General features: G+C 40.8%; 2 protein-coding genes across 2 annotated transcripts in view; both read right to left on the bottom strand.

The window, feature by feature from the left end:
* Positions 1-44: 44 nt before the first annotated feature.
* fam20cl (family with sequence similarity 20 member C, like) overlaps positions 45-26,339 on the bottom strand; it is a 37,330-nt gene continuing 11,035 nt past the window's right edge. The window contains exons 8-10 of the mRNA XM_026171801.2: positions 1,467-1,548; positions 1,305-1,364; positions 45-815 (exon numbers count right to left, since the gene is read on the bottom strand). Of these exons, the coding sequence (XP_026027586.2) occupies positions 542-815; positions 1,305-1,364; positions 1,467-1,548 (416 nt within the window). The 3' untranslated portion in view covers positions 45-541. The remainder of the gene's footprint in view (positions 816-1,304; positions 1,365-1,466; positions 1,549-26,339) is intronic.
* On the bottom strand, positions 1,851-25,402 carry dnhd1 (dynein heavy chain domain 1). Its single transcript, XM_080302194.1, has 42 exons — positions 24,954-25,402; positions 24,243-24,446; positions 24,027-24,137; positions 23,790-23,946; positions 23,405-23,692; positions 23,036-23,179; positions 21,024-21,299; positions 20,686-20,929; positions 20,283-20,440; positions 19,550-19,675; positions 19,142-19,418; positions 18,897-19,024; positions 18,058-18,256; positions 17,877-17,968; positions 17,525-17,732; positions 17,273-17,398; positions 17,057-17,154; positions 13,869-16,962; positions 13,682-13,787; positions 13,391-13,550; positions 13,013-13,295; positions 11,515-12,907; positions 11,115-11,220; positions 10,843-10,951; positions 10,560-10,746; positions 9,916-10,170; positions 9,829-9,838; positions 9,641-9,769; positions 9,262-9,453; positions 8,636-9,055; positions 8,108-8,531; positions 6,956-7,054; positions 6,697-6,873; positions 6,323-6,501; positions 4,951-5,943; positions 4,698-4,872; positions 4,519-4,593; positions 3,799-4,015; positions 3,587-3,678; positions 3,361-3,510; positions 2,506-3,116; positions 1,851-2,408 (listed from the first exon to the last, which is right to left on the bottom strand). The coding sequence occupies exons 1-42, from the start codon at positions 25,322-25,324 to the stop codon at positions 1,980-1,982; spliced, it is 13,272 nt and encodes a 4,423-aa protein (XP_080158320.1). The 5' UTR covers positions 25,325-25,402; the 3' UTR covers positions 1,851-1,979.

The raw sequence follows: 26,339 nt of genomic DNA, 5'->3' as shown, positions 1-26,339 counted from the left end.
TCTTCAGCCAGTGCATGTGAGTTCTTTATATAAAGCTGAAACAGTTTCAAGTGGAATTATTAGCAATCATTTTATTAACACAAACCAAGTTAAGAAACAGAAAAACAGAAAAAACATTAAATGTAGACGAAAACTTGAATTAAAGCTCAGATTCACTCAGAGTCACTGTTTGGTGTACTTAATGCTATAGCTGCACTAAACCAAATACACGGAAGTCTTTTCATTAGGTGTTTTGTACCAAAAGTGTTGAAAACACACATACAAAAAGAGCCAGTACCAGGTAGGCCCACAGAGCAGAAGGACACATAATATTGCAGGGAACTGACTAGCTAGCCCCCGAAAAATGTTATCCTATTTATGACAATACTACTGCATTACATTGTGTTAATGATTTATCATCATGTGTCTGACAGTTACTAATCAAAGTGAGTTTTAAAATTATATAGCTCCTATAAATGATATTTTATAACTCTGAACTCCTGCATCATGTTGCAGAAGTATGAAATAAACAGATATAATGTGACAGGTAAGTGAGACTGCTCTAACCAGAGGGAGCGGCCACGTCTTTCAGAGAGGCCGTGTCCTCATAGAAGACGTCTTCACCGTTGTCATTTCTTTTCTGCTCTTTTTGACAGCGACTTACAGTTCCTAGGACAGTTTTCAAACGTCGATCTAAAGCCGTAAGGTGGGGCTCTGCCAGAAGTGGGGCCACCTTGTGAAGGGGATCACGAGAAAGTGACGCTCTCATAACATCGCTTAATCGATACTGAGGCAAAGTCAGGAGACGCAGGCGTAGCCAAGTGGAGCGACGGATTCTGGAGAGACAGCAAAGTTTTTAAAAAAGAAGATAAATGGAAAAAGGAAGTTACTTTGGGATGTTTCAAAATTGCCAAATGACAGGGTAAGAGAATAGGATGAAGAAAGAGAAAGAGGAACAGCATCTGATGGTTAAGGTACAATGTGATTGTTCTCTCACACTTTCTGAACTAAGCCAAGGAACTTTGTTCTGTCTCCCTCCATTCAACCCCAACCATCCACGACAGCTGGCTGCCCATCCCTGAGCCTGGTTCTGCTGGAGGTTTCTTCCTGTTAAAGGGGAGTTTTTCCTCCCTACTGTTGCCAATGCTTGCTCATAAAGGGTCGTCTTGATTGTAAATCTATTACTGTAGAGTCTTTATCCTTGCAATATAAAGCACCATGAGGTGAATGCTGGCGTGATTTGGTGCTATATAGATAAAACTGAACTGAATATTTACCTGATGTATAAGTAATTCACTACATGTATGTGATGGTCTGGTTTGTACCTGCAGCACTGTTTTAAGGGAGTTAAGATCGAAGGCTCATCTTTGGAGTGACGCCCAAATCTGCAAAAGAGGACAGATCCAGAGTCAGCTATGTCAAAGTTACAGTCTGACCAGCACCTCTGCCCAGTATATGAGCAACACATACAGAACAGAAATACTCACGCCCTCCCATTGTCAAGGTGTAGCAGAAAAGTATTATTGACAAATTTCTCAAATGTTTCATAGTGGTGCCTGTCCATGTTACCTAAAGAGAGAAAGTAAAAGAAAGGATTTGCTTAGTAATCGGTAACCAAACCTGAAACATTTTACATGTTGCATACATATAAATATTCTGGCATAAACATCTTTATGCTTACGGCTACTGTGTGTACTTTTGTGCGTCTGCCATCTACAGATTGAGTCACATTTTATTCAGAAAAATACTTTCAACTATTTTAGGGAATGTCATCCAAAAGAAGAGAAGACAGTGTGGAGCTGAAATAATCACTTTATAGAAGTTTGTTAAATTCTTTCTTTTTTTCAGAACAAGAATGACGAGACATGAAAGTGGATTTATAAATTTATTTGAAGGTTCACATAAAATCACAGGAGCATCAGTCCTCATGACATACTGTATACTACAATCTTTGCATCATTTCATTTAACAATCACAGCAGATAAGGCAGCTGAGTACAGTCAGAGTCTACTCACTAGTCTCACCCTTCTCAAACTACACAGAAGAGGATCTAGATTGGTATGAAGGGGGACTTTTGTGATAATGTTAACATCAGCCAGTCCTGAGCTTCCACTCTCCAACCCTTCGTCCAGATAGAGTGGGCAGTGGTAGATTGGTACCTGAGGGGTAGTTAAGGAAACGACGGCTGCACAGTGAACATTCCTGTTATCCATTAAATATGAACTTTTGCAGGGGGCTGTATCATGGGAACTGTTTGTGCTCCTGACTTGAGCTTTAACACAAAGAAGTGGTACTGAGCAAGACTGAGGAGAGACAGTGTCCTGTAGGACTTGCAGTTGTGTATCCCATGATGCCCCTTTAAGTTCCAGGCCACACAAATACACAGAATCCAGAGGAAGTGAGATGGGGTATGTGCTGTAAGACAGAACCTGTGTGGACAAGAACATCAGAGCTTATTATCCTTACTAACATGTTTAGTGGTAAGGAAATAAGTGTTTACTATAATTTTTAATTTGAATGCTTTACCTGGAACTGTAGAATTATATCAGTGATATATTTACGATATACTTGAGCAGCCTCTCTCATCATTGCCACCAGCAGGCCTCTGGCGTTTTTAAAAGCAGATAGTCGATAAGCACCAGGTGGATCTGAAGCATCATGGTGCCACAGATATGCACTGAGCAACTCTGCCCTCCTCTCCAAGCCAGACAAGTCAGTGAGCTTGAGGAGGGACGCGAAGGTCAGCGAATACTGAACAGGCTGCTGCAGCTGTGAGAGGAGCAAGGATACCGAGTCAATGAGATCATCCCACTCAGCTTGGAGGAAGTCACGCACAGGACCACGAGGAAGAGCTCCTGCACTTTCATTCTTGCTTGTGAGGTAGCGCTTCAGACCCTCCAGTCTGACTCTGGCATCACTGAACGCTGGCAGCGTAGCAAGCTGCTTTTCTTTGTTGCTAAAATGCCTTACTGATCGAAGGGGAGTTTGCGAGGTCCGCAGTAACATGGTCATGTTGTAGCTGGTGATCTTGATTATCTCAGTTGTTATGTCAGCATTAAAGCCCAGCACCACGGGCTCGCTGATGTTTGCTGATTCCCAAAGACCCTGCTCCACGACCTGCAGCTGTCCAGACAAATCTGAGGGCATAAAACATCCCAAATCTATTTTACAGAGAGCAGCCAACAGAAAAGCATTCTCACACACACACACGCACACAAACACACAAAAACACACACACACACACCAGCTCTAAGTCTGGAATTCAGTCTCATTTTGGTGCAGTATTGATGCACCAGTGTTCTGAGAGCTTTAAAGAAAAAATTGAACCATTTCTCGTCAACAGTGAATGTTAGTTAAATTGGTAGAAAAATGTCCAGTTACCAGAGTGACCAGAACTTCTGACAAGTTTCGAAAGGATGTGCGGTCCGCTGTTCAAGTGACGTGAAGCTGTAGTGAAGCAGGTCTTGGCAATGTCCTCCAACACCTCCAAATCTGCAGAGTCTGTCACATGGCCACCATACACTAGACTGACTACGAATGGAAAGCAAAAGTTAATTAATCGAACAGTAACTGAATTAGGGTGTTTTATATTTTCATATTGCTTCACCTGCTAAATATTGCAAAACCTTAGTCTTGTCATGGCACAGATGGGCAACATGAATATATGCATCCACTAAAGCATGAAGGTCCTCCTGACTCCTTCAAAAAAACAAGAAGAAAATGTATACATTTATTTAGATTATAAATCTTTAAACATCATACAACAACCTCTACCTCTTCATCATAAACAATTTATACAATGCATATTTACTTCCTTACCAGTGATAGATTCTTCCCTGGCCTAAATACTTGTAGGTCTGTCGCTGCACCAAGACAGAGTGAAAGATAGCGCAGCGGAGGAGTGACTTGTTGTCAGCCATGATACCCAACTGTGGCTGACTGATGGATGCCACCTGTCGCAAAGAACAGCTCAGCTCCTCCTTCAGATCCCAGGAAGAGTCACAGACCAGATGCAGAGCACACATTCGCACTGACGCTGTTTAAAAATAAAGACAGTCATTTCAATCATTATGATTATTACAACAAGAGCAAAACTGGAGTAGCTGTTTTTCTGAAAGCACATTTATAACACACATTTCCAGCACGCCAGCCAATATTACTCACACGAGCATAGGAGAAACAAAATGTGTAAGTGCCCCTTTGGTCACTGCTGACCTACATAAAGCACTCTGTCACTAAAAACAAACCATGACATGGTCTGTGCAAAAGCTTCACTTTAGGAATCTTTCACATATACCTGTGAAAAATAGCTCTCCTTACACTGTAAAAGGTTGGAAGTGTACTAAAGTACAGAGTTACATGTTAATCTTCAAGCTGAATGGACCAACAGTGATGCTACTTTTAACAGTTGTTCGCTGTCATGACAAAAGTATGCTTCAGTACAACAAGATCTTCATTTCATAAATTAGGGTCACATTTAGAGTAAAATAGAACAGATGGAAATAAATATTTGAAAAAGCAGCAACATAATAGATCTACCTGGTATGAGGTGTGATGTGTTTTCTTGAGTTATAAACCACAATCGGAAGCTGGGGTGAATCAGACAAGGCTTCTCTGTTTAATAGGATGAGGCACATAAGTAGGCGGAAGAATCCACAAACATAAAGACTGGACAAGTTCTATAAATACATTTAAACTGATTTTGATTTACCCCCTACCTTTGACTGAGGAGATTAAATGACTGAGTTTAGCCACTACGTCATCATCCAGTTGTTCGAACAGATGACTGTTGTTAAACACCAACCAGTGGCCGTCATTAGCAGCTTTGTCCAGCATTGAAAGGAAGAGATTTCTGTCACAGAGAGCCCAAAAGGAAAGGACTTTCACCTGAATCTAAAGCATAGGAAGAAATGCATCAAGCACTGTATTACAGGAGTAACTCTATAATGGCAGAAAAAACTGTGCTGTCACCTCTTTTTTTTCTGGTACACATTTGGCCAACTGGTTTATTAAACAAAGAGGCTCAATGCTTATCTGCATATCTCTATTTGGATTGGGCAATGTAAGAATGATGGGCTCCTTATGTTTGACCAAATATAGTGAGCATGCCTCTGGGTTCCCAACGAGAGGGGCTTCAGTCTCTGTTTTCTTTTGAGGCAGGCAGAGTTGACAGGCATTTATGGCATCTGCTAGTCCCTCCAGACAGTCGGGGATCATGGTCTTCCAGAGGAGAGCCCGCTGCAGCAAAGAGAGATGGCAGTGAGAACGACAGGGAACGGGCCCTAACACTGTAGAGGAAGGAAAGTGAAGGTACTCCTGCCATTGCTTCGGGGAAGCACAGAGTGAGGCAATTAGGCCTCTGAATGAAGGAATCTTTTCCAAGCGAAGTAGCTCTGAGTGGATAAGTGGGGAAATCCAGCTGGGAAGATCAGCGATGGAGGATGGTGAATCAGTCCCAGGATGCTGTGTGTCTCCAAGGCCTATGAGGAAGGCCAACCTCTCACCCTCAGAGCACAGCTGGTTGTGCTGGAGCAGGGCTAAAGACACAAGCAGCTTCAGAACAGCAGCATGGGTCTTGAAAAGACAAGGCCTGTATTGTACCAGCACTTTGACTACCATCGTGTTTATCAACTCTTGTATTATGCTCCCTGGAACTTTCCCTATTATCCTGTCCTCCCCAGTGAAAGCTTCTTGCATCACAGTCATGAAGCCATGTAGGGAGAAATAATAGGCAGGGGAAAGACTGGACACAGCCTGCAGGGTCTGGTAGAGAGCGGCACCCAGCCTCACGAAGTGGCGAGGCACTGCCAGCAGGGACTCATGGTGCTCCAGCTGCTCCCTTAGCTGCTTCATCTCATCCTGCAGCTTCTTCGTCACTTCTTGACAAACTTTTACACGGGGAAGAAAATCTGGGTCTTGCAGTAGGACAGTGTTAGACTGCAGGATGTAACCCATTAGAGCGTCCTAAGATGAGAATCAGAAATAACTATTAAAATTTAACATAAAACTTTTAGGTAAGACTTAAAGCTGACACTGCAGTTTGACTGAAAAAAAATACAACCAACCCTAAAAAATTCAGGACACAACTGGTACAAAGTACAATACCATTGATAAAATGGACAATAAAAGTCAGGTCAAAATATTCTGCATGAATGTGTTCAGCTTATAACATGAACATGACATGATATAAAATGCCCAATTTTCAGAAGAACTACAGCATAAGCAAGCTCCTTATATGACCATGATGGATTGGGTTTTAAACTACTTTACATTCAGTGCTGTTTTGTTTAACACAAGGTAAGTCACTTGACATCAGTATGATGCAAAAGGCTGGTCTAGTCACCTCCTCTGTGGCCAGTTTCTCCCGCAGCTCCTGTTTGTAATTCTGGAATTGCAAGTGTTGAATCAGCAGCTCTTTACACTCAGCCTGCAGCAGCTGTGTCAGCATCAGCTCTGGGATGTCTTCTGAGCTCAGAGAAAGGTCAACCACACGTACCTGAGCCAAGATAGATGGATGGATCCCTACAGCACAAGAACAAGACAACTACTAACTAAACGTTTTCCAGAGAATTTCCAGAAGAGGATCTAGTTTACCTAGTCTCTACATTAACATTTGGTGTTAACCAAGACAAATGTCATTTATTTTACTTGCTCTACAAATAAAATCAGGAATGAAATCTGGTGTAAAGTTAAATTGTCGCCACTAATCAAACTAACCACTGTTAAGTAGTCTAATCGGCAGACATGTGCTGAGGAAGAGGCAAAACTCAGGATGGACCATCTGAATAGGTTGATTTAATCCTGGAAAGTAACATCCAGCAGGACGTGACAACTTGGCCAGGAACTGAAGATTGGGGATTGCACGCTCCACATGAGTAACCAGTACTCTCAAACCTACAAAACAAAAGATTAAAAATGATTATTATGGTGAAAAAAAACAGACTATCAACCTTTACTTGTATTTTTCTTATGTCACCTCTCTCAGCAGCCTGGTCCAGCTTGTGCACCAGTTCCACGTCATCTCCACAAATTACCATCCCAAAATCTATTTCTTCCTCAAGTTTTGTGTTCTTTCCTGTTGAGTAGATATTTATCATACACTGGTCCAATACAATTCAGTCTTACATGGAGTTGTGTGATTTAAAAATCATAAAAACGTTCTTTGTATAGAAATAAAAAGGGTAACAAGCATGCAGTGGATAAAAAAAATCAGCCACAGCAATCAAACCACTAACAGGTGAAGTGAGTAACTTTGCTTATCTTGTGTCACCTATGAAGGCTGCATATTAGGCAGAAAGTAAACAGTCAATTCTTAAAACTGATGTGTCAGAAGTATAAAAACATGCATGTGTTACATTGTAACAAACAAACTGTGATGGCTAGATAAAAGTCTCCAGAAAAGCAAGTCTTGTGGGATGTTCACTCTACACACAACTTCCTGTTTGCTATTTCATATCAATGTATCCATGTTGATCCTTGTAGACAAGCATCTACACTAAACATGATTGTTGGAACTAAACAATAGAACATGAGCAGAAGGGCTGGTCTGATGAATACCATTTACCATCTGGGGATGAGATGGCAGCATATTGAAATAAAAGAAGGTAGCAGGCCAGTAGAGTCTCTGCCTTCTCTGTGCAGTGCTGGAAGAGCTGATATTGCATTCATGCAGATACTACTTTTGCACATTCTACCTACATAAACACTGTTTACACCATGTACACCCTTTCATGGCGACAGTCTTTCCTATTGCCTCTTTCAGCGTACACATACAAAATGCTACACTTCAACAACTTCAACTTTGATGAATGTCCCAAAAGTGTTCAAGGTCTTGACTCATCCAATCTGATCAAACATCTGTGGGATTTGTTAGAACAGCAAGTACAATTCATGGAGGTCATATCTCACACGTTACACAATCTAATGGTCTTCTGCAAAGAAGCTAACGGATAATAGCACAGCACAACTTCAGAGGTTTTGTGTTGTTCATGCCTACATGAATCAGTCCTGTTTTAACTGACAAAGGGGAACCTACAAAATAATAGTTGGTTTTAATGGTTTCATGTTGTGGTTGGTCCAAGTAAATGCTACATGTGTAATTAATCATTTTGAAAATGTAGGCACATACCTGGGATGAGACTATTTGGAAAATTCATCTCCAGATGTTGCTGGCTGTCTACTAGTAGAGGCCAATGCTGGATGTAGGTACTTCTGTATCCACACAGCAACAGTTTAACCATCAGCCTGGCAGAGAGAGTGTCTTCAGTTTGCCACTCATTCATCCCTAATGCCTGACCCAAAGGCAACTGCAATCTCTCAGTTACAGGGATGGGAAAACCAGGAGATAAGGAACCAGGTACAGTGTCTAACTGTGTAAACAGAGAGGTTCTGGGGTCGTTGGGGTTTATGTCGATGCTTCCTGTCTGGCACAGAGTCTGCCACTTGCGCAGCAGTTCTGTGCGTGTATCAGGTCCAAAAGGGCCTAAATACGAGACGGTTGCAGCCAAGAGGAGGGCGTCTCCTGGCACGTTTTGATTACGTACCTCTGTATCCTGGGCAGAAAACAGAGAAAAAATAATTTTCAATAAAGAAACATTCAAAAGTAAGTATGTTAAATGTGATATGTTAAAAGTGATGCACAATGTTTGCGAATTACCTGAGCAACAGCCCTCCAAACTTTGCCATATGTCTCACTCTGCCCAGCACATGCAGAAGCTTCTTGCTCTGCACTTTCAGCTTTGTGTAGCAGCATCAGTTGTTCCATTAGGTCATTTTGAACACACTGCAGATGAAGCTCAGTGGCCTCCAGTGAGCTGTATACCTCCTGCTTGCGCTGCTCGGCTCGATTCAACCGACTTCTCGTCTCTGCAGCCTGAACCTCCAACTGCTGCTTTAGGAACACTCGCTGCTGAACACAGCAGTACTCATACACAGCCTGGACCCATCGACAGAGGGATTCGCAGGCCTTACTGACCTCTCGCACAGCCTCAGGCACAAACTGGGGACTGTGAACTATCTGCCCAAGCTGTTGCAGCTGTTCATTTGTCAGGTTGTAGCGGTCAAAATATTCCAGTTCCTGCACAAGGAGACGTTAGTAAGACAGTAAGTTTAAAGCCTCAAAGCTACATTGACAAAGAAACTGGAACATAACTACACAAACTGATAAATGATGGCACAACTTCAGATTTATCTTTACCCTACTTATGACATGCTATTTAATTCACTGACCACTGCAATCAATGAAATCTGTAACAAATTTGCTGCAAGACATTTTTTTCCCACCTGGAAAAAGTCTGCTTGGGAAAGAAGTTGTTTAGCACTTTCCCAACCCGGTGGATGACTAAACAGCAAACAAATAGCATCCATGACTTGCACAACTCCCACAGGTGGGTCTCTGTAGTGGCGCACCTCCTCCACATCCGATGGATCCAAACACTTAAGAATCTGAAGGCCTGACAAGAATGCAGGTTTTATCTGGGGGAAAAAATTACATGTGAACCTAAAGCTCATTTTTGTGTAACAGTACTATTAAATGTTCCCAGTTTTTTCTGTCAAACTACCTCGAATGAATAAAAAGGTATTTTATAATGGGCGAAGAAATGCTTTCAGTTATTTCAAGGATTTAGAGCTACTTATTGTAACAAAAAGAAAACAAGTTGACCTGTTTTTGAGCCTGATTAATCTGCTCTTCCAGGTAACACAGTTGCTGGTCCTCTGCAGCGCACTTCTCACAGGCTTCCTCAAACAGTTTCTTATGATCTTCTACTGCTTGAAGGAGCTCTTTCTCACGCTACAGGACAGAGAGGATGGAAGCGTGGCGTGTATGTAGTTAAACAAATCATTTTTTGCTGCAGACGTGCTATAAACCGAATGCTGCTTATTTAAACTGAAATATTAGCTGAGGCTACTTTAGCATAACGTGTTCTTTAAAACTACATTTTTCCCTGATGTGTAGTATGTTCTACATAAGCATTTGAAGTGTGATGAACACACATATCTTTTAAATAACTTTTCAATGTGAATAACCTTGTGTAGTAGACAGGCAGACCAACAACTAAAACAGTACATGCTAAAGTTCTCCACTTTACCTGGTCTGTTTCAGAAACCATCTTCTGCACACTTATTAAGTGCTCTTTACGCTGCATGGATATGTTGTTCACTGCATCCAAACGAGACACAGCAGCAGAGATTCTAAAAAAAAAAAAAAATATATATATATATAGATATATATATATATATATATATATATATATATATATATATATATATATATATATATATATATATAAATATTATTGTGGACAAACATGGTCATTTCTGTTTAAAACATAATAGGATGTTAGCCTGCTGGTTTTGGTTACTGTGATTAATGTAGCTGTGTGACATTTTGTAGAGGATGTAGTCTGTGGTACAGTTGTGCTATAAAGTTGTGCTTTTTGTACCAACTATAATTTGGCTTTAACAGGAAAAAAGGTGCTCACAGAAATATTTTCACAAATGTGTTGTTATATGTGCAGCAGGATATCAAACAATGGAGATAAAGGAAGGAAAAGAGGGAAACCTCCTGGTCTCAGAGGTACCTGTTGGCTTTGTCCTGGCACTGCTTGTGCAGGAGGCTGCAGAGGTAACCAAAGTGGGCAATGAATTCCATATAAGTCTGAGGACTGAAAGGCTGATTTCTTAGAAGGACAGAAGCATACTGGAATGCAGACCGATGGATCCCTGCCATAGCCACAGACAGGCTGGCCTCTGAGCTTCCTCGAACCACTTAATAAAAAGAAAAGGACAAAGGTAATGTCTCGCTACAGTCGAGAGAAAAACAAAAAACAAGGGGTTTAGATTAATCCTGATGTTGTGTCTCACAAGGGCTTGTTTTGAGGCACTGAACAGCAACTTCCACCAAAGACTGGTTAGACCACGGCTGGTACACCTCAACACAACAGCTGTGCCTGAGGGCCTTGGCCATTTGTCCCTGTACAACAAATAATGTGCAAATTAAATTAGGAATAAACCCTGAGCCAATTTGTAAAGTTGTTAGCTCTTTTGGCCACACTGCAGACTTTCAAAAGTAGTTTAGTATTTGAGTTGTTTTTTTGGTATGAAATAAATGCATAGGTTTCAATAAAAATACTTACAACCCAGCTTTGTGCTTCATTTTTGGAAGGTATGTCAGTGCTTTCTGACATGCTGTATGGCATTAGCAGGAATATGTGGATATTTCTGTGGACTTGACTCAAACGCCTTTGTTAAAAAAGAAAAACAGTACATCTGGTTTAAATGTTTTCACACATTGGCTTTAAAACTGACTGCAAAATATTTTTTCCAATATATCCCTTCTTAAAAATGTTTTTTCCAAATCTACAGTATAACTGAATGTTACATAAACATATACCATCACTTTACATACTGTATTTAAGTACGTTTAAATCGACACTGACTATACCAAACGTATTTAGGTCTGTTTTGGGAGAGTTATGTGGTGATAATCTATCTCTCAACATGATGAGCATTAGATCAGCTACTTTTTCCTCTTACTTCTCAAACATCCAGTTGTCCATAAGATATCTTCGTGAGTATTTTGCTGCAGTCATTCTGGAAACAAGGTCCCTCAGCTCTTCATCGGTGAAGAGTGCCGGACAGGCACCGTGAGCCATCAGTACCAGTAATTCTTCTCTGACAGACTGGCTGATTTCCTCATGGACCAGTATGATGACACTGATTCCATCCGACCTAGTCTTATTCCCAGCTTCTTTCAGGATTTCATGAAGATTATTTTGATTACCAGCATGTATCTCCAATAACTCATAGCCTGTAAGGTGGGCAGCTAAACAGACAGTGGTTTTGCGGCCTGTGCCCCTATCTGAGCCAATCAGCACTCCATGACCTCGAGGTAGCAGCAAAGCCCTGATAATGTGTAACAACTGACTCACCCTCTGTCTGTGTAAAATGTATTTGGTTGTGATGCTGCAGTCAGGTCCTTCACCTTCTTCTTTTCCGTCCGTAAGTACACACAGCTTTTGCACTAGCGTATCAAGGTCTTGCTCCTGATAAGAAGGGCTAAATTTAAAATATTGTTTTATCGACTTCAGGGCCTCAGAGAGATCAGGACCAAATGCAAGTTGTGCCATCGTGTCTTCCAAATACTGAAGAATCTGTGGTTGCTGAAAGATGTTTTCAGGCTTAGTTAATGCGCTGTGCAATTGGCTTTGCTGGTTTAGATCTTTAGGCAGATCTACAGGGTCTGTATTTTCACCTGCTGGCTGACTGTCCCCATCGATTTCATTAGCCAGTTTCATTCCATAGTGTGTTGCTGCTGTCTTGGCTATGAGTGACACAACAGTTTTCCTATCATCCTCTGAGCACAACCTGTCACTGAAAGTACGCATGCACTCGTGCATCCACACCTGTACTATGTTGAGAACCGATGCTGGAGGAAAGCCTGGTTGTGAAACCTCCTTGTTCTCCTTGTTTGAGATTACAGACCTCCATAGGTACATGCCCTGAAACACCTTCTGAAGATCACGATGGGAAAATATGAAATGAGGCCTCTGCACAGAGGGCTGAAATCTGTCACTTACTGCATGATACAGCTCATTAGTAGCAGTGACGATGGAAGATGACATATCCTCACCAATGTGCCTATTAAGTGGCATTTCACTGAGCCAGATTTTTAGCCAGGGAGAATAGATAGACATTAAAATGTCTGGGGATACGCCATCAAGCACAAAGATAGAAAACAGGCGTGAGAGCCGTGGGGATATAACACCGCTGTGGGAATGATCCAATCCGGATATACAGCATGCAGCCAGGTAGCTGATAGTTCCCGACTGTAACAACTCGGAGCTGTAGGTGTCAAATGTTAGAATCTCTCCTTTTGAAATACTCTGTCTTAGTGTCTCTAGAGCCATTGCAGACGTTCCAAAGACGTCTATGAACAAAAATGACAGGCATAATGACAACATAAAGATTCACACTGTACTAAATCTGGTTCAAACTGAATCACATAAATTCTGTTATAAATTTTGTTACTCACCACAGGGGGCTTCATGTAAATCATCAACAAACAAAAACAAGCGTGGCTGGTTTGCCATGAAGCCAGTAGTCTCTTTACAGTTCTTCTGGCATCTGATGCTTTTCAGTATAGTGTGCAAGTCTCTGGAGCTCAGAAGTGGACTGGCTGGTAGGTTAATGTGTGGCTTGTCAAAAGTCAGCACAGTTTGGCACAGTGTGGTTTTTCCAGAGCCAGGCTCTCCAGAAACCAAAACTGGCTGCTTTGCCTCCAACATGAGGTTCAGGAGATATGTGTATTTCCTGTACTATGAAAAACATTTGAGACACCTGTTAATATTCAGAAGCAGCGACAAATACTGTATGTATTCTAAGTATAGTAGGTGCAATGTTAAGTACAAACCATTGGAATGACAGAGCCTGTCGACAGCGTATTCGTGGGGCACATCTTAGTGTCGATACTAAAGAAGTGTTCATACACACTGACTTCATCAGGGACCACAATTTTGTATCTGCAAGTTAGGAGCACTTGGCGGGCTAATAAATCAAACTGTGGCCAGTGGCTAAATAAAAACAGAAATATATGAAGAACACTGGTTACAGAGAGAAATATCGACAGGCGGTAGTAGAACTCAGTATGTGTAAATATATAATGTGTGACCAAGTAAAAAAGTTTAATAAAAAAAAATCTTACCGGGAATGAAGGCGACCACCAAATCCCCAGATATAAGCCAAGAGAAAAATGTTTCTGCTGAGCTGCTCCTGCTTACTTTGGGCACCTGTGGCTGCTGGAGGCATATCTGGTAGAGGGGAAGGACATGACGTTTTTGTAAGGGTAACATAATTATGCCATGCTTTACATTTGTTACAAGTTATTTTACCTGTTGTGTCGATATGTGCCACTGACTCAGGTTTTTCTACTTCCTTTCCAAAATGTTGTAGGAGGGCATGCAGGATCCTGACAAATGACATGACTTCTTGCAGTCCGTGTGTGGGGGCTTTGCAAGATTTTCTTTCAGTGTGGATTGCAGAGGTTAAACTCCTTTGCCCAAGCAAATGAAGGGTGCTAGAGAAAAGATCTTCAGCCAAGTGATTCCACATTTTCACAATTCTGTGATCTAGTTTGTATTTAAAGGAGAGAGCATCTATTTCACTCTTCCACACAGACTTCCACAGATCATCTCCCGTGACATAAACAAGGCTGCAGCGGGTCACTGCAGAGGGGCTTGCATTGCATAGGTCAGTGACTTCCATAAGCAGCTTTAGTTTTGACTGAGACAACAATGTCTCACCTGACGACAGACCCAGAAAGGCATCCTGAGAACTGCACAGTGTGGTTAGGTAATCTAACCAGCCGGGCTGCCCCACAGGCTCCCCATCCATTACCAGCCACTTCACTACTACTGTCTCACCAGTTTTCTTCTCATTGTTACAGAGTTTAAAGCTTGCATGCTCACGCCTTCCTGCATCTCGCAGCACCTTTGCCAGAGCTCCATCTATCCATCCTCTCTTTTCACACAAGCAGCCAAATATCTCATCATGGGACATAGCGTTAGGAAATAAGACTAAAGTTTCAACAAAGCTCCAGTTTGAAAGAGATATCTTTTGATCTGCCTGGGGAGAGCCTGCATCAATCGTATTGTCCTTGTCAAAAACCAACTCCACTGTCTTAGTAGCCAGGCTATTCAGTGCTCCAGTCAGAGCAGTGTAACAGGTGCTCTTTCCGCTCCCGGGGGGCCCTATAAGCAAAACTGCCTGAGACAATTTCATGGTCTGGTAGAGTGTAAGAGCATTGCAAATGATGTCTGTGTCACAACAGAAGTGTTTTTGTTGTATTTCTTCTCTAAGTGCATCTTCAAGTTGGTTCTTTTCAGCTTCTTCAATAAATTGTTGGACAAGCGGAAACTGGCATGCTATAGGAAAAACGTCTTTGAAAAGCATGTAGAACTGTGAGGTGGCCTTCTTCTCGGGCAGCAGTACAGAAAGAATGGCTCTGACAATCGCTTCCTCTTCCATTAAACTTTGTACAACCATCAAATAACAACGGTGTGACTTTGGAGGCTTTTCAGTTTTCCTTCCGTCCTCCTCAAAAGGTTTGATAGGCTCATTTTGTGACGACATAAGATCAGTGTCGAGTGAATCTTTGGACTTTGAATTTTCTCGATCCCTTACAACCTGCTGCAAATGTCTTTCAGAAGCTGAGATGATCTTTTGCAGGATAACAAGAAAGCAGCTGTCATTGTCAGAGAAAAGATCAGGTAGACAATGGGACTCTTGAGCCAGGCTAATGAGGGACACCAGACGTTGACTTAACGACATGGCGTCTGAAAAACCAATGGAAGTTAGCATTACTTCTGCAATTATTCTGTAATCTGGACGTGTTAATGCGACAGATCTTGTAGCAAATCGCAGACTTTCAGGAACTCTAGATATATTTTCTTTTGATGAGATGGCAACACATCCATAGCTGAGACTGGCAGAAATGTGTTTTCCTGCAAGTGTCATGTGACATTCTGACTCAGCAGCATTTGTGAATCCCGCGACTCCATCTGAAATTTTCATCTCTGTCTCACAATTTAGCCTCTCCTTTTTATCTCTTCTTAACATGTTGAAGGACTGGTGTATGTCAACTAGATGCTGTCCTAGTATCGACAGATCACTGTGTGTTAGCAAGTCCACAGAGTTCAACACAAGCCATGCCCCTGCCTGAAGCGCCCCAACCAACATCCGCTGAATAACACGAGGCATCATGCTTGGATAACACTGTTTTAGGACAACCTGTCGCCCCAGCGCTTTTCCTAACTGGATCACAGTATTTTTCTTTCCAGACATGGAAGGGCCACCCACAGAACAACATCTGTAGGTTGTCAGAGCAATAAGAATCCCTAGTATTGCCCGGTCTGTGCAAGGTGTATGCACCATCTCCCACTCTCCTGGGCCAGAGTATTCAAAGCTGTACTGGACTTGATGGCCCAAAATATCCACAAAACATGCTGGATCATTATAATCCTCTGAGTTAATATAATATTTCATACAACTCAGCCATTCAAAAGATGACTCCCGCGCACACGGAACATCCATGAGTCGATGTAGTTGCTCTGCATGATTCATTGTAAGCTGCAGTAAAGCTCGCAGACACATCATTGTGTACTTGGAAACTTGAGTTCCAGTTTTAGATCCTGTGACTCCGTCTCTTATATAATGGCTAAGGTCTTTCAGCTTTGCGGCGATATGTGCCTTTATGGTGCTGAACTTCACTGAGCTCGATTCTTGGAAAGCTTGTAGAGCAACACTGCACCACATTGCCTTCTCCACCACCAGAAGGCACTCAAGAGGATATTCAGAAAGCAGGCCCAGCACAGCTACCGCACTGGGGAGCTGGTTGTCTCTAGCATTTGTGTCACTTGCTAAATTTTGACTGGATGGTTCGAGCTGTTTTCTCACAACAGCACACTGTGTCAGAAGCTGTACCATGGTCAACTTTAATTTTTTGTCAAAGTTACAAAACCACTTCAAAGCGTCTGCATTTGGTTCTAAAGGAGACTGAAAGGCAACGTGTTCTTGGAAGCTGCCAAAAATACCCAGCACCTTCATCTGCCTTTGGCACTCAGATATAGAATCACCATCTCTTTGTATTTCACAGTCAACTTCAAGCAAATGAACCCCTTTAAAGCTTTTTTGAACAAAGGGTTGAAATTCAAAAGGTGTTGGGTCCAAAGAGAGTATCTGCATCACTTCCCCTTCACTCAAAAACCAGAATCTGGGACACTCTTCACAGAGGTCATCAAGAAGATCTGACATTTGTTTTGAAATGACTTCCATTGCAGACAAACCATTAAGAAGAACCTGGCAAAGGCTATCACCACGAAATCTGTCATTTGTTTCAGTGGAAACTAAGTTCAACACACGGGGTTCGTTTGATATAGAGGCCATCATTTCCTCGAATGTCTCATCAACTGGTTGAAAATGCTTCAGCTATAAAAAAAGATTTAAAAAAAGATTAAAAAAAACATCATTAATCAAACACACTGACTTCACATTCATGACAGTTTAAGGCACAAGAACCTACCAGGTCCATTCTTTGAGTACGGAAAAATGTCCCACCAAGCACGTTGGTTAAGAAGGCCCACATCTGCTGATATCTTTCAAGTAAAGCAAGCAGCTTCTCTACAAATATTTGAAGGGAAAATAATTCTTACAAGTCTGTTTGAACTTTTTATGGACATTAAGATAAATTCTCTCTTAGTCTTTCAATTTTTAAAGATAAAATTAGTTGCCGCTTTACCAAGTTCTTGTAGTGTTTGAATCCAGTCCTCCAGCGGCAGCCTGAACTCAACACTGTATGGGGACTTTAACATTGTGGACAGCATCATCAAACTGGTCTCAATCTCAGCAAAGTGTACTCCCAGATCTGTGTGAGGAAACACAAAGCAAATGTAAGCAACATGTAAGCTGAATATACCAAATACACATTTCCTCCAAGCAGAGCAGCTAGAAGGTAATTCAAAAATAATGCTTGCAGTGACTTGAGCCTCACCTATAGTAAATCTAGGATCACTGGGGTGTTTCCTGTCAGTTAGCACATTGAGAAGGGCGCCTTCTGTGGTCTTCCCAGTGTGTTTGCACCGTGTTTCCACGCAAAGGGGAGCAAATACATCCAACTGAAAGAGTTTGCCTTCCCATCTGTGACAAAGCTTTTGGAAAGTTTGCTTCATGTCACACTCCCTTTGTGCACATCTGCAAATCTGACAAAATAAAAACACAGCGTCTTATGTCAGATTCGTATTGCGTGTTTTCAAAAGCAACTATTTCAGCAGACTGTTTGCCTGTTATTTCCCTTTAGCAGAACTGCCAAAGCTGCTCTAGTTAAAACCTCTCTCGTGTTCTACCTTGTCAATCAGATTCTGATGACTTTCAAGTTGTTGAGACATGAGATCAGCAACAGTCACATTCTTCTCTGATTTATATTTTAGGCCCAGGTCTGCACAAGAGAACATATATTTCAGTTCTATTACATTTACTGTGATTTTAGAAGTATGGAAGTGCTATAGCATAGGCACACTCTCTGACCTTCTAAAATGGCTCTCCAGTGTTTTCCTTTCAGTGTGGGGCTCTGTAGCTTGGCCAGGACTAAAAGCTGATGGCTTATGTTTTCCAGAGATCCTAAAATCTCCTGCAGCACTGCATCACTGGCAGGTATGGTGGTTGTTAAAGATTGAGCCTGCTCCTTCCACTCTGTAATTTTATCCTGGGCTTCAGAGACCACAACCTGACAGAAAAATGCATGTGTTATTTGTCTGTTGGCAATATTTATACCTCAGGGTTTGCTAGAATAACAAAACATTATTTATACATCTATACAGTTTAAATATCAGTAGATATAATTTATATAAGTACAATGCTTTATTTAATGACCTATTATAAAAATAGAAAAACATGTCTTTTAGAAATGTGGCACCACACTGGAATTTTTTAATTAATTAAGAAATTAATCAAGCATAAAATTCAACCACTAATTCTTCTGTTCAGGAATGCTAGTAAATAAGCGTAATTTGGCGTCTTGATCAAAAATAATAATTTGATTTACTATTTTTTACAGTTTTTTTGTAAAACAGCAGATTAAAAAATTCACATATAACATTAATTCTATTTTAGCAGTAAAAGTATCATTTTGATTAATGGGCTTGCACATACTGGTGGATTAACCAGTACAGAAGCATCAAAAATGATTTTAACCATTATGTACATTTAGCATAGCCTTACATGACTGTATCATGGGGTAACCTGTGATTGACATACCCCGTTGCAATTTTTTTGTACAAAGAAATAAATATGTCATCTCATTAACATGAGAGGCGGTTCTTGACTCTGAATATGTTTAACAGAGAAAAGGGTTGATTTCATGTTACCTCACTAAAAACCATTGGCTTCCATTCTTCCAGCCATGTAGTATAGACTGCTATCAGTTCCCACAAGTCTTTGCGGGCTATGACCTTCTGAACATCTGTGGTCAATACGGTGAGATCTATTGTATGTTCTAATAGGAAGCAGAATAGAGAGAATAAACATGCTATTTGTAAGCACCTGTTTGTTTAATCTTCACCAAACTAAACCTTTCAATCCTTCAAATATTCAAAATACAGCATCATCTCACTTCCCATCTGTTGACTGCTCCTACTAAGCAGGTCCAGCTTTGCACTGAGAGTGTTTACATGCATGCACATGTAGTTCAGTTTGGACATCATCTCTTTGGCATTTTGGCAAGGATCAAGGAAGGGTCCAGATGTAGAGTCAGAGACGATATTTTTAAGGTCACAGAACAGAAATGAGAACATCATGTCCACTGCTTTAGCCATTGAAGGATGATGGCGGCAAACAAGGTCGTCTGCTTCCTTCAACAGGGGAATAAAGCAATTCCACAAGTTCAGCATCTAAATATAAAACACAAACAGAAGCACGAGGCGTTACCTGAGCACACTCACATCCCATGTAAAGCCATGATACGCTTAATATTGTGGTTATTTATAGCGTATTTGCCATTTCTTTGCATTTGCTTTCAGACCTTTTCTTCCACAGTCAGCTCCGCCTCTGTCATATTCCTATAGTTCATGCAAATCGTGTTTTGAAGAGACTGAATGTACTCCAAATGTTTCTGTTTGTCAGGCAAGACCTTCACAAATTCCCTCACCTGTCAAAGGAAAAAATTTGATTTATAATTTTGCTTAGATTGCTTAGAATTTAACTACAGACAGACAGACAGACAGACAGACAGACAGACAGACAGACAGACAGACAGACAGACAGACAGACAGACAGACAGACAGACAGACAGATAGACAGATAGATAGATAGATAGATAGATAGATAGATAGATAGATAGATAGATAGATAGATAGATAGATAGATAGATAGATAGATAGATAGATAGATCGATCGATCGAGTAGTGAAGACTAGGGTTCTTCACTACTGTGTCTTCAAACAACAGCATGTACATCTTAATGCAGTAAGCATCACCTGGATAAAGGAATCTAAATTCAGAACACATTTACCCTTACAAAGCAGTCTTTGATGTAAATAATTTAGCTGAAGTCAAGAGACAAGACAAGAGGTGCCTCCAGAGGATGTGAATGTTCTGACCACCCTCCTTCTTTGGGTACACCACAAAAAAGTAGCCTAAAGTCTTTACCAAGGACTTTTTTTTCTCCTCACTTAAAAGACTATCTATCTGTTTTTCCTATATTTTATCACATTCTACACTTTTTTGCAAATAAGTAATTTTAAAAAGTTTCTGTACCCTAAGAGCATATTTTGAGAAGTCACGCAAGTCTTGAGGTGCTGTCTTGAGTTCAGCAGTAGCTCCCTCCAAATATGATATGAGGCTCTCTGACTCCTTCCTTATCTGCTCAACTAGTTGCTCTTGCACTTCCTCTTCGATGAACCTCAGCCGTTGCCCTGGAGAAACACAGGGAGAGATGAGGAGGGCATTTATTATGAAGAACAAAGTGTAAGTAATGAATTTATCTACCAAGGGCCAGGACATTAAAGCACTTCACGATTTTAAAAAGTCACTGAACAATTAGTTCCTCCTTCTTGAAGCTATGCTGAATTGACCAAAGAAAGGTCCTTGTATATGAAAGTATTTGAATCTTCAAGCTATACTCAAGATACAATTTCCATTTCATTCGATAAAGACATACCTAGAGCTTCCTTTGTGTGGGTGCAGTGGATGACGAACAGCTGATTGGAGGAAGAAAATGACGAGTCAGCTGCACTGATTCTTTCAGCCCAGTTGCGCACCTTCCTAATGTTCTCCTCGTACACTGACGCAGGCCGACCCCTCATGGATTCCAATGAGGCTCGACTCCACTGACAAGTAAACAAATGGATCTGTACCATCCATGCGTAGCTCTCATACAGCTGTTGGATCTCTAGTTCGGCTTCCTGTCCAGAGAAAAACAAAACACCTGTATAAATCTGATTGTTTGATTAATGCATTTAATACGGCTATTACTGGACTTGAAAGTGACAGTCTTGCCTGCATGATCTCAGACTGCTCCTTCTCAACTTCTTTTGTGATGTCATTGATGCTGATGTGCCACTCTAGCTGGCTTTTGGAGAGAGGAGAGTAGCAGCCATGCACCATGTTGCCTTGCACCACTGGAAAAGCAACTTTAGGCAGTGTCTGCCAGCAAGCTGACATGTCTCTCAGAATCTGACTAGTGTTCCCATCAGTGTTTTTGTCCACTGGGAATGAAAAAAAGAAAAAAAAAATCTGTGACACATTTAGACCAGGCCCTGGCACACTTTCACATCAGTACTGAGGGTTTACATCAGAAGGAGCTCATATAAAGGAAACAGGAGCCGTAACACTCCAATACAAAAGGTCATACCTGTATTTACAGAAGGGTTAATACAGCTGAAGTCATGGTCTAAATCCTGAGCAGAGATTAGCACATCTTTGCTGACCTCTAGGAAAAACCCGCAGTCATCACATTTCTACAAGTAATGAAAGCTGATGTGAGACAAACTCATGGCTGCTGCTTGACTAAACATAAAGAAAACACTGATGTGATTATACTATGCATAATTGTTTGATGTGAAGTAAATACAAGCAGACAGTCTCAAAGGCCAAATTTAAATCAGGCTTATTCACAGAACATAGAGTGAGAGAAACAATTATTTGACCCCCTGCTGACATTGAAGTTTGCTTATTCACAAAGAAATGAACAGTATGTAATTTTTATGGTAGTTTTATTTTAATGGAGAGAGACAGAATATCAACCTCAAAAAAATCCAGAAAAAAACAAATTCTATAAATGTTAAAATAATCTGTATGTTATTGAGCTAAATAACTATTTTCTGCCTTAAAACGCAGCCCTCATGACACAAAGATTACAACCAATCAAAGCACACCACTTACATTCCTGTCATGGTCCTGCAGTCCTCCTGTGCTGGCTCATTCATTTCGTCTTGCTCGTCTCTGCAATTTCTATCTCTCCTTTCTCTGTGTGTGAGTGCATGTGTGTGTCTGTGTGAATGACTAACCACACCTTGTGTTTCAGTGGCAAGATTCTCCCCTGCTGCCTGCCCTCCAGGTCAGCGCAACTGAGTTGATTAATTCCCATGTTGGTAATCGTCTGATCAGTATTGATCAGCAGCCTTCATTTGTCGCCTGATCATTAGACTGGAAACAGAGAAGTTGGCTCACCTGCTCGTTCTTCTCTGCGTAATTTCAGAGTGAGTTACTGCGAGAGACAGAATTCCTGTGGAGAAATATTCTGCGGAGCTTAGGAATCAGTAACTGGAAATCCTTCTGTTGTCACATTCTGTTGTTGTCTCACTTTAATTCCACCGAGTCTGCATCTTGAATCTAATCAGTCCATTAGTTATGACAAATCCAACTGCATAGAACGGATTGGGCTATGCAATGTAAGATCTTGATTGAGAACCTCTTTTCTGCAGTCAAAACACTGAAGATGGGTCATTTCAACATAACAATGACTCGAAAACATACCACCAAGGCAACACTGAAGTGGCTAGCAAAAAGTACATTAAGATGATGGAGGGGCCTTGCCAGTCTCCAGACCCAATTTTGTAGAAAATCTGTTGGAGGAGCTGAATATTTGAGTTACCAAGCAGGTTTAAAAACCTAGAGGATTTAAAGAGTTTCTAAAATGAGGATAGGGCCAAAAGCCCTCCTGGTGACCAAGTAGAAGAAACGTGTTATCGTTGTTCTTCTTCACCAAGTACTAAGTTGCGTTTTAAGTGAGGATCGAATGTTTATTTTATTCAGTGACATACAAATCAATTTATAACTTTTCTGTAATGTTTTTTGTCTGTAATGTTTTTTGATTTTGTATTAATATTCTGTCTCTCTCCATTAAAATGAAACAACCATAAAAATTAGAAACTGTTCATTTCTTTGGAAGTGACCAAACTTACAAATTCAGCAGAGCATCCAATAATTATTTCCCCTCTGTACATGATGATTGTCCTGCAGAAATGAAACTGCTCCTGTGTTTGCATCTGCTGAAACGTGTAAATTACCTGAATAATAGAGTCGCCTACAGTGAGAAGTGCTTGGCTCACTGCTTCTTTGAACAGATGTATTGGGGGCTCCACTGTCAGCTGATTATCAGCACTGAAACGCAGCTCGGTGTGGAAGAGAGAGCGCTTTGGCAGTTCCTTGCTCTAACGAATGACAATATACATAAAGTTAATTTCATTAAATATAACTTCATTGTCATTTTACTTCATCTAACACATCATCTATTACTTCATGCAGCAGTGGTGCTCCACAGTTATTGTAGGTTTATATCAGTAATTCTTCTGGTTATTGTTTGAGAACAGTAAACAATAAAAATACTGGGTGAAAGAGAAAAATAAAGACTTGTACAGCTAAAATCAAAATTTTTTCCAACCACAAACAGTTAATAAGAGTTCATTTTCAACCTTTAAAAGATCGAGAAATGAAATAGCATCTTCTAGTATGACTGTCACGAGACTCTGCACAATCATCTGATGCACAAGAGCTGCAAAATTTCCCAATTTCTTCAAGGTGCTTTCAGACTGGGCCAACTCTTTCTTCAGCTTGCGCTGATGAGCCATGAGCAAATGTATGGGTTGTTGGAAGCTCTTTGGATCGTTAGCAAGTTTTAAGTGTAGCTGCAGCTCCTGGTGTTTCTTATAGCTGTCTTCTTTCACCTGAGGATATTAAATTGTCTTTAGAGATCATTTGATTAAAAAAAAGGCTTTGTTGTCTCTTATGATGAAACCATAAAAGTTGACTGTGGTGTAGTACCATATTTAGGGTGAGAGTGTGATACTGTGATAACTTCTCCAATATCTGCAGACACTCCTGATTCTTGCTTATCAGTATGTTCTTGAATTCCGTCAATGTGTGGCATTCACAGACATCCAGAGGCATCCAGTGTGTCTCTTTTAGTTCTTCAATTACTCTGTCAAAGATATTTTATTGTTGAAAATCTGAACCTGTCTCAAAGTTGAAAACTTTAGACTGTTGCTGGCTTTAACTCACCCTTTTAATAGATGCAGGGCATTCCTGAACTGAGGTACAGCTATGAGCAGCATGTCCTCCAGATTCTTTCTCCGGCGCTGAAAAATTCTCTTGCGCGTGTTTTGATGCCACCTGGGGAAAAAAACATACAATTCAAAGGAAACAATAAATGTAAAGAAAAAAGGAAATAGTTTATACACTGAGTTATGCAAAAGGTATAACGTTAACATTTATTACCAGAAAAAAGCTTTCTGCAGTCTAAAGTCCCTGAAAAATGCAATTTTCTGCAAATCTGTCCACAGCACATACTGTCTATACCACTCTGCCAGACTGACAGTTCCACCAATACCCGTCTGGGTAACATGCAGGACAGTTTTAGAGGTGAAGACATAGTGCTCAGGACCAGCTTCACTGGGATGGACAACTCGCAGGTCATAGGGTCTAAAAACAAAGAGGACATGCGTCAGTGGATTTATGGTTTGACAAGGGAAGATTTACCAAACCATGAAACTCAACTCAAGTGTTAAATAATCTTTCTCATCTTTACCTGTAAGCATCCCCATCTACTGTTTTGAGGTAATAAATCTCATATTCTCCCAGGTCTCTTTTCTGAACCAAAATTTGAACAACTTCTGCGCCAGTGAGGGGAGATATACTTGGTTTGGTAGCCCTCCCATGTTTCAAGGTTGCTATCTTTTTATACTTGCAAGTTTTGGCTGTTTTTGATTCACCTTTTTCCTGAATACTGAAAAAATGAAACACAAGAAATTCATTTAGGAGTTTCTCTCATTTACAGGGAGTGTGACAACAATTTTATTTGTTGATGCTATAAATTATAACTATCTTTAACATAAATGCTATCTGGAATGACACTTACACCCAACAAATACTGCATTGAAAAGTATCACAAAAGCCAAAGTCTAATTATCTGTAAGTATTATTATGTACCTCTCTGTTGTCGACTGAGTAATTCTAACAGGGATTTCTGTCCCTAGTGTTGAAGCCATTAATTGAGGTCCTTCTTTCCATTTTGTGTTGCCTATGGCTATCCCAGGTCCTACTTTAGCAATAATATGAGGCAAGTCTGCCAATGACAAATGTCCATCAGAGTGGACATTTTTGAGGAGAGAGGAACAACTGAACAGGGGCTTGGCTGCAGAAGCTGATAAGACACGAAACGGCTCCGGGCACAGAGGTGGTAAAGTCACTTTAGGAGAGTGAGTCTTTTTCTTCGCCTTGTGACCAGGCCTAGCAACATCTTTACCACGGCTCTGAGACGATCCATCACGGGATCTTTCCTGTGAGGCGGCATCAAACATGCTGATCTCCAGGGAATACCATCAGCAGCTCTTGTGTGACTTACTCTGGAATTTCTGAGGAGAGGGACAAATAGGTAAATTTAGCCTGAATCACAAACTATACTGGCACAATATATAAACCCTGCATTTTTAACTAAGCTTTAAAACTGTAGACAGATGTACCGCATATGAAATTGTATGCCGATTGTAAGCAGCAAACACAATTTAAGGTAGTGAATAGCTTTAAAGTACTACTACTTATACTTCTTTCTAGTTAAACCAGTTCCACGTTCACACAGATGTTCATTCAAAGCTTTTCATTGAATAAATAAAAAAGAATGCTGCACACAATAGCAGGGGAATGATTGAGACGACACTACAATACGTTTAAAAAGTCGGACTTTCTAATAAAATTGAGGAAGTCTCTCAAATTTAAATCGAGTAAAATTACTGTCTAGTGCAAGTACATCCAACACAAACAAACACAAACAAAGAGACGCTTGGCTACAGTATATATTTCGCTGCCTTAGTCAGATCGTGCAGTTGAAAATGACATTTTATCCTTTTAAATAAGCATAAGGAGACGAGCCTCAAATAAGCTAGCAAGTTGCTAAACTTGTTATAAAAAGTTAACACATACTTTAGTAGTCCTTACCCAAGTTTAACGGACTTACAGTGAAGCTCAGCGTTTACACAACTAGAAAGCAGCGGGCGTTAGCTCCGAAGCTCAAAAAACGACTTTTAATAAACCAAATATTAAACTAAGAACTAACAAATACTTCGGCGAGTCTTACCTGTGAAGTTGTTACTACGAAGGCTCGTTGCCACGGTAACGTCCAGACGCTTACGCCGGTCTGCAGAGTTAGTGGGTCTGATTGAGAAAGTCAAGCACGCCGAGTTTAAAGTGTTCGTGGTGACCTTTAACCTCGCTGCTTTTCGGAATAATAACGTAGCAGCACGAAACAAAGTCAGACATTTTTTGGATGTTTTTAGGTGGCAGAGCGCTTATTAAGTGTCTTATAAAAGTTATATTTAA

Source organism: Astatotilapia calliptera, chromosome 6 (assembly GCF_964374335.1).
Source record: "Astatotilapia calliptera chromosome 6, fAstCal68.1, whole genome shotgun sequence".
Taxonomy (NCBI): domain Eukaryota; kingdom Metazoa; phylum Chordata; class Actinopteri; order Cichliformes; family Cichlidae; genus Astatotilapia; species Astatotilapia calliptera.
Note: the sequence above shows the minus strand (reverse complement) of the source record. Positions and strands in the feature narration are given on the sequence as shown.